The sequence below is a fragment of the Gekko japonicus genome, unplaced genomic scaffold (assembly GCF_001447785.1).
Source record: "Gekko japonicus isolate JY-2015 unplaced genomic scaffold, Gekko_japonicus_V1.1 scaffold923, whole genome shotgun sequence".
NCBI lineage: Eukaryota > Metazoa > Chordata > Lepidosauria > Squamata > Gekkonidae > Gekko > Gekko japonicus.
Genome location: NW_015171530.1, coordinates 686,262 through 694,909, shown reverse-complemented (window position 1 = coordinate 694,909; position 8,648 = coordinate 686,262). Strand labels below are relative to the sequence as shown.

The 8,648-nt window shown below is 45.2% G+C and overlaps 1 protein-coding gene across 1 annotated transcript in view; it reads left to right on the top strand.

Moving 5' to 3' along the window:
* LOC107117445 (histone H4) overlaps nucleotides 1-917 on the top strand; it is a 2,635-nt gene extending 1,718 nt beyond the window's left edge. The window contains exon 2 of the mRNA XM_015419561.1: nucleotides 606-917. Coding sequence (XP_015275047.1) covers nucleotides 606-917 — 312 coding nt within the window. The remainder of the gene's footprint in view (nucleotides 1-605) is intronic.
* The last annotated feature ends 7,731 nt before the right edge of the window (nucleotides 918-8,648 follow it).

The following is an 8,648-nucleotide window of genomic DNA, read 5'->3' as shown; positions in this document are numbered from 1 at the left end:
CAGTTGCTTCCTCTGCTTCGCTGGAAACCCCCCCCCCCTTTCAGTATCCATAACACCAAGATTTAGACAAATGGGAAAGAAGAAGAAAAAGCGCGTGGCTGTCAGAGTTGCAAAGTCAAAACTCAGAGAGTCTCATTTTCCTGCAAAATGGAATCTGTAGTGGCTCCAGTTTGTTAACCAACGAGGTAACGCAAGCAGCATGCATGTGTGTAAGCACGAGTCACACACGCGTAGAAGAGAATTCAAGCGCAGCTAAATTGACAAAGTCTTCTGGCACCTTAAAAATAGACAGATCGGCCAGGTCTTCGATGTATCATATGATTTCGTTTGTTTGGGTTTTTTTTTAGTAAATTGAAGGGGCTACGGTCATGGAATTTGTCTCCAATGCTGTTGAATTGTCCTGACGTCTGATTGGACAGTTTTCAACAGTCCTTTTGGCTGATTGGCGAAAAAACGTAGACTTTCTTATTAAAGGTAATTCGAAAGCTTTGGAGGCGGGGACTGAAGAGCAATAGTTTCAGTTTTCAGTGTGGTCGGACTCTGACCTATAAAAACTTTGGCTAGCTGTCGGTTCGGCTGAGTGATTTTTTCGGTTTGCCTGCAAGATGTCTGGTCGCGGGAAAGGTGGTAAGGGGCTGGGTAAGGGAGGCGCTAAACGGCATCGGAAGGTGCTTCGTGATAACATTCAAGGAATTACTAAACCTGCAATCCGTCGCCTGGCTCGTCGCGGGGGAGTGAAGCGTATTTCTGGATTGATCTACGAAGAAACTCGAGGTGTGTTGAAGGTTTTTTTGGAAAACGTGATCCGAGATGCCGTAACTTACACCGAGCACGCTAAGAGGAAGACCGTGACTGCTATGGACGTGGTTTATGCTCTGAAACGCCAGGGCCGTACTCTGTACGGTTTTGGAGGTTAAGGCTCTCCTATACGAACTGCGAAGTCAAAAAGAACCCAAAGGCCCTTTTCAGGGCCACCCCACATACTCCTAAAAAGGGCTGTTCCTTTTTGGTTTTTAAATGCAGTGCTAATGTTCGAGCTTCTCGTTTGTATTAACTGTATAAATCTGGGTTTTTTCCCCATTCTAAATATAATTTCAGAAGTAATCAACGAGATCTGTTCCTAGGTGAGTGCCCACGATTTTAGTCGCAGTTGAGATGTCGGATTTGTGCCAGGGATAGGAGATTTTTATTATTTTATTTAATTAAAGGTAAGTTTGCATTTTTCACAAGCAGAATCCTGTTAACAATACCATTAAAGGAACTTTGTAAACTACCTAGGAACAGGCTTTGTATTGTATTTCACAATCATTCTAGGAAGTCCAGTTTACTACTGTCTTTTGTTCTCACCCTTGATAAAACTGCATGGGTCTTAAATTCTGAGCATGCTTGCGAGCAGAAATGGTCGCCATTTTCTGTCTTGGCTAAATTTGTATCTCTAATGCAAAACAAACCTGAACTTTGTTTCTTTCCTAAACACATCCTTCAGTTTGATCCTACTATGGTTGCTCCTAAGAACAAGATAAGTAAAGATCAAGGCTGGTTTCAGGAGATTAGTTGGTGGGTTGGTCTGCATTCCTAGCCAGGTTTACCGAAGAACAAAGGAAACCAAGGAGTGGGGGTGCAGCTTAACTGCCAGCCACACCAGTGGCGGAAAACTCAAATTGTGATATGAAGGAGCGAAGGGCAGAAGTTGCCAAAAGATGGTAATAAGATGCAAGTGATGTCAAATTAAACTTTGTTCCACTGGAAAGATGGTTTTAAAAATGCAGTCTTTACCTGCCTTGCCAATGCTCCCTCTAAGATGTGGAGTCTTGTGAGCAAAAATTCTACCTTGTGAGCTACGGGCATTAAAGTTGTGAGCGAGCGATTTGCCTGCTGCATAAATCAGTTTGCTCTGGAGCCCTCCTTCCTGAGCTGAGACAAAAAAAGTGTGAGCCAGAGGCTAAAAAACTGTGAGCTAGCTCACACCAACTCAGCTTAGAGGGAACACTGCTCCCCCCCCCCCGCAGCATCTACCTCCCCATGTTTTAGTGCATCGAGTTACTAAAGCAGCGGCTGGTTTGGCGAAGCTGTGACAGATCTTGACTAGTCTAGGATTCTTTTCAAACGCACACGGATTACGGTGGAGAGAATTTTTCAAGCTGCTATCAAAGCAAGGCTCACGACTGAGACAGCAGTGCTGTAGAATATACACGCATGTGATACATAGTACTTCCCCTCTCCCCTGAAAAACCCCTTTTGAAATCTTTCAAGGTATTATTTAGTTATTTAGTTATTTATTTTGACTTACTAATCACATGTATTTATAGTTCTGGGCGATGTACAGAAGGCAAATGGCCATAAGAACAAAATATTGATTTAAAAATATCTGTATACAGTTAATCTCCTGCCAACCTAGCAGTTTGAAAGCAAGAAATTGCAAGGAGATAAATAGGTACCACTTCGGTGGGAAGGTGACAGCGTTCTGTGCGCCTTGGTGTTTAGTCATGCCGGCCACATGACCATGGAAACGTCTTCGGACAGTGCTGGCTCTTCGGCTTGGAAACGGAGATGAGCACCGCAAACCTAGAGTCGGATTCGACTGGCTTTCGAGCAAGGGAACCTTCACCTTTACCTTTTATACAGTTAATAAGAATAAAACCAGAATAAAAGATCCCAGATGGTGATTTACAATGTTATGTTCCAATTTTGGACTGCCCGGCCATTTAGTGTGTGTGTGTGGGGAACTTAAATGTGTGTGTATGAGTGTGGGGGGGGGAGGGTGCCAGCCAATACAACCAACCCTTGCTGCCCTCAACCAAAAGCAGTTCCAAATACAAATTGGGCATTCCAGAAAGTTTTATCAGTACTGCATTCTAAGGGTGATACATGTGGGGTGCACACTGACCTCTGTTTAGGACTGGGGAGATCTAGGTTCTGTCAAGGAGCTCATTGGGTGACTTCAAGCAGTGACTCAATTTTAGCCTAAGCTACCTTAGGGTGTGTGTGTTGTAACGGGAAAGTGGAGGCATATATGCCATCCTCAACTCTTTAGAAAGGTTGTGATAGAACATGGTAGATATATTATTTAATATAAAATTAAATGTGGAAATAGCTTTATTTATTTACTTATTTGACTTCTAGCCCACCCTCCCCATGCAGTGGGGCTCAGGGCGGGTCACAACATTTAAAATTAACATGTAATTTAATTAATTGCAGTTCAGATTGAAATTAACAATCCTAATTTTGATGGGAGACCTCCTTGGAATACCAGCAGTCGGGAGGCGGGGGCAAGCTTTATTCAGCCACCTCTCTGAATATCCCCCAGGCCCCCAGTAGGGGTCAGTCACCAGAGGTCACCATGACTTTCAGGTACACACACACACATGCACATATGAAAAATACAAAAAAGCCTAATCCTAATGTTAACAATTCTACATTAGATGGTACAAGAGGGCAGATCCGGAATTGGTCCAGATTGAACGCGGCCACTCATCCTCGACCATGTTCCTGGTGGAGCAACTCCATCTCATAGGCCCTGCAGAATTGTTTCAAGTCTTGCAGGGCCTGGGTCTCATTGGACAGAATGTTCCCCATTTGGGGCCAGGGCCAAAAAGGTCCCGGCTGAAGATAGCCAAACGTCATCAGCAAGTTGCTATTAGCTGAGCAAAGTGCCCTTTCAGGTGATCTGAAAAATCATCCATGGCTGGGTGCAGCCACCGCTTTGCAGCTACTGCAGACCTGCACTTTTTTGTCGGCTCTCTAGTTGTCATAATAATCTTCCTGTAAAGATTTTCAAGTTACACAAGTTGTAATAAAAATAAGCCAAAGCTGCACAGAATCATCCCCTGAGATTGCTCTCTGCTTCTGAAGCAGTTTGTGCTTCTCACACTCGCCATTCCATGTGTGCATTCTCTGTAAAAAGTTTGATTTACCCACTTCATTTATAGTCCACCTTCCTTGCTGAGACTCAGGGCAGATGACAACTGAAAGAAACAAAGCCGTAAGAGCAGAATACATACAACCCTCCGAACTAGAAAACACAGTGCTAAAAACGGAGTATAATTTGAGTATGAAAGCAAGGATTGCAAGATCTTAGACTTAGAACAATGCAGGGAAACATATTACACACAGTGTAATAAATCCGGGTTGCAGAATTAGAGAACAATCTACAGCATACTATATACCCTTACGTTCCATGGATGTTAACTGCAGCATTGTCCACATTATAAAAAGAAAACCTGAGAATTATGGACGAGGAAATATGTAAATAAATATGGGAGTCTTTTAAATCTCAGCAGGTGTTTGCTCAGGGAAAATATCCTGTGCTCTGACTCTGCCTAAGATAAAGAAGAAATATCAAATTGATATTGAAGTCTCTCCTGCCATATCCTCAAAGTACTGGCCAGGACATTTTTTTAACTAACATTTTGTTATTTTATTATTAAGCAAACCAGAGAACAATAACTCATTTATAGCAAAAGAACAACAGTCATAACAGTAATAAAAATAATAACAAAACAATAAGTATAAGAACAAAGTTCCATACTATAGCCCACCTATTATCATGGCTAATATTGAATCAAACAAGACAGACTTCAAATTAGTAGAATACAAAATCCATGTATTTTTTAGGTAGGTTATACAAATCTTTTGGGTTTGAGGAAACGTGTTCAAAGAAGGGAAACCACTTTTCAAGAAAGTCGTTATTCTTCGTAGGTGTTTCAGATACAATCAGCTGAGTCGCAATTTTATCAGCAACAACAATATCCCAAATTTTAGAAAACCCATTGTTTTAATGTTGGAATTTTGTTCAGTTTTGAGCTATCAGGTGCTTTGCTGCTATAAGCAACAATGAGGCTAGTTCAGCTGATTGTCTTGTTAATGTTAAGTCAGCAGGCCAATACATTTTTTAAAGTCTTTCCCCACAAAAGCTTGGAGGATTCATCTATTAACGGATTGGCGGTTGTAGAGGATAGATTTTTCAGTGGCTAGGAGCCTTGAGGGCCAAATCAAACCTCCATGTATACAGAAAAAGTCTTTTCCGAACACCAGTAGGTCAGGAACAAAAAAAGGTGGAGGGAGCATGTTTTTCTGCACTGTTTGTGAACTTCCTAGAATCATTTGGTTGGCTACTGTAGAAAACAGCAAGGGACCTTTGCTTTGACTCAGCAGAGTTGCCCTCAGGATGGCCCAGTTAACAGTGAGAGAGAATAACAGCTCCTCAGGGTTTTGGACTCTTCGTTTTCCACGCCTACATTTCAGCCTCTGTCTGGTGAGCCCCTTGGCTTAATCTCTAGCCTCTGATGGTCATAGTCCTGTTGCTCTACCTTCAATATGGTTCTAAACATCCCAGAGACGGCAAAACCCAAGTGAAAAAGAAACTAAATTATTCAGATTCAAATTAATTGATCTGTGGTTGCAGCTGGAATTCTCTGATTGCTCCTGTCCAATCATTGCTCTGGAATGAGCAGGTTGATTTTGAAACCAAATCCAACAACTCTCTCAAGTTCTATGTGAGTGTGAACGAACTGAACAGTGGCCCCGGTCACATGGCAAAGTTGCTGCGGGAGTACCACGGATGGTGGGTGGATTATCCGGGCGCGATCACACCCCAACATCTGGGAAGTGGAGCATACCCGTGGCTTACAGCCGAAAATGCGCATTAAAAAAGTAGGACCTCCAAAGTACTAGTAAACGTTTGCCACGGGCTGCCTCCAGACTCCCGTGGTGTGATCGCGCCGGTGCGCGGCATTCCCCTCCGGTCCCTTGTTTCCCCGCCGGTGCTGAGGGAAGGACCCGTGGTGTGCCACCGGCACGTCTGATTGTGTAATTGCAGATCAAATTGCGCTGGGGCAATTAGCCACGCCTCCCCCGACGCGATATCCGCCCCGTGGGACCGGGGCCTAAGTATATTTTATAAAGCCAGTTTGGTGTAGTGGTTAAGAGTGGCAGACTCTAATCCAGAGAACCTGGTTTGATTCCCCACTCTTCCACTAGCAGCTGCTGGGTGACCTTGGGTCAGCCACAAATTCTCTGAGAGCTGTTTTCTCAAGAGCAGTCCTCAAAAGAGCTCTCTCAGCCACACCTACCTCATAGAGTGTCTGTTGTGGGGAGAGGAATGGAAGGAGATTGAAAGACGCTCTGAGACTCCAAGTAATGTGCAGGGTATAAATCCAATCTCTCCTCCTACTCCTAACTCAGCTATTAGCTGTTTAAATTGAATCCTCTGGTCTCCCTAATGTACAACCTCCTTGTAAAGACCACAGGATTCAATTTAAACAGCTAACAGCTGAATTAGCTAAAAGATATAAAACCTGCTTAATTCAGGAGCAAAACCAAGTAAACGGAGGCCCCGGTCACATGGGGAAAATTGATGCGGCCAAAGTGCGGCTTTTTAGAGCTGCACCAAAAGAGACACACAGCGGCGGGATCAGACAGATCCCCTGAACCGCCACGCAGTTGCTTCCCGGCATGATCAGATGCGGGGGGGGGGGGGGGCCACGGAGGGAGGTGTGCGCATGTGCAATTCGGCCAGGAGCCTCGAATGCTCCTGAAGACAGGCGCACCAGCGATCCCACGGCCATGCTTGCTGCGGCGTTTCAGGTTGGTGGTACTATTTCCTAGGGGTTTTTTTAATGCGTGTTTTCGGCCTGAAGGGACGGATCGGAGACGGGTGCACTTCCCAGATGTTGCGGTGTGATCGCGTCCGTTTGCTGAGCCCCCGATCCATCCCTCTTGTGGGCCAAAACCTCCCATTTGACCGGGGCCCTAGTCAAGCATTTTATGTAAAGAATCCCAGCAAACAGCAGTTGGATGGACTTGAGGTCCATTAGAAATTGACTTGAGGTCCATTGGAAATTGACTTGAGATCCATTGGTAGACCAGGATCCACCTTCTGCCCACATCTGCTTAGTGGGGATGCTGTAAAGCTAGTATCACAAAGATCAGTGATCCATGTTGGCAAAGAGGTATGGAGATCGATGTGGCTGGCATTAATCTGTGATGGCAAAAGAAATTGTGAGGACATGAGGAACTGGGAAGGCAGCGCTGTTTAAAAGCCTGGCCTTGGATGTGTGTGTCGATCCATCTCTTTCCCGGCCCAAAACCTTTCGTGTGACCGGGGCCAGAGACAGGCAATGGCAAACTACCTCAGATCTTGTAAGTGAAGCACGGTTGGCCCTGGTTAGTATTTGGGTGGGAGACCACCAAGGAAGTCCAGGGTCGCTATGCAGAGGCAGGTAATGGCAAATGTTAAGTCGCTCGCTTAACAAAGTAGTCGGAGAGTGATTCAGCAAAGATTCAGCTTTATTCAACAACTCGAACACAACTCGAACTCGAACACGCCACCTCCGCGCGTCCTCCTCCTGCAGGTTGCAGCTGGGCGGCAGAGCTCCTCCCAGCTGCTGGCCAGGCGTCAGCGGCCGCCCCTGCTTCTTCTCCTGCGCCCTAACGGCTGGCTCGCGCTCTAGGCGAAGGCCTAGTTCGCCTAGTGGGTGAGCCGGCCCTGTGTGTATATCACAGTGTTCGCCATTTGCCAAGCTGCTTCACTTACATTCAGTTACTAGCACAGTAATCAGATCTCAGATATGTGCTCACTGCTTGGATTTTTCTGACTGCAACCACAGAATACAGAGGAAGAAAAGTCAGTGGAGAAGAGTAAATATATATATATATATATATAAAATGTTCCCAACTTGGAAAATGCCAACAAATACACACACACACACACACAAAATATAACAAAACAGAATACAAGCCTGAGAAATTCTCAGGTGGGGTACAGAAGGGCAACAAAATTGGAGAAGGAAGGTGTGTGTGTGAGTTCCAGTGCATAATAGAAGAATTCATAGCCTGCAGTTTTTACAGTCTTGATTGGAGTCGATGGTATTGGGTGTAAAAGGGATTTCAGGATGCACGAAAGGTTACTGGAGCAGAGGAACTGAAAACATAAAATGGCCACTGGACCTTGGAGTATATAAAAGCCAGCAGGTAATCAGTTTCCTTCCCAGCAAAAATCAGAACACCCCCCCCCCAATCAAGCAGAAGGCAGAAAAGGAAAGGTGGCAATTAACGGCGGGGGAATCTCCAGGCTGAAGATGCGGCCAAACCGCCTGCCATCTTTGTCCCAGGAAGCCACGCAGCCCTTAGCATCATGGCAGCCATTTCAAAGCACATTCCTTCATAGTCCTGATGGGCTATCGTTAAAAAAAAATGGACACGGGCTTAAGAATCCAGAGGTACAAGCCTCATCTCCGCCCACCAGCGCACAAGAGGAGAGCAAAAATAGCTTTATTTTAATATCTAGATCCTAAAACGTGGGGCGTTTGTGGGCAAGGCATCCCACGGCCGGTGGCAAAGTCACTGAATGCATGTGTTGGCTACCCCACAGATTCCCATGTTGGTGAGATGGTGGGACAAAAAGTCATGGTCGACCATGTCAAATGCTGCTGTGAGATCAAGTAACAACAGCAGCGCTGACCTGCCTTGGTCCAGCTGTCTGAGGACATCATCTGTAAGGTTGACCAGCACCATCTCCGTCCTGTGGCCAGGGTGATAGCTGGACTGGAATGGGTCTAATGCCGATGTGTCATACAGGAAACTCTGGAGCTGTTCAGCTACCACTCTCTCAATTACCTTTCCCAGAAATGACAAATTCAAAAGTTTGG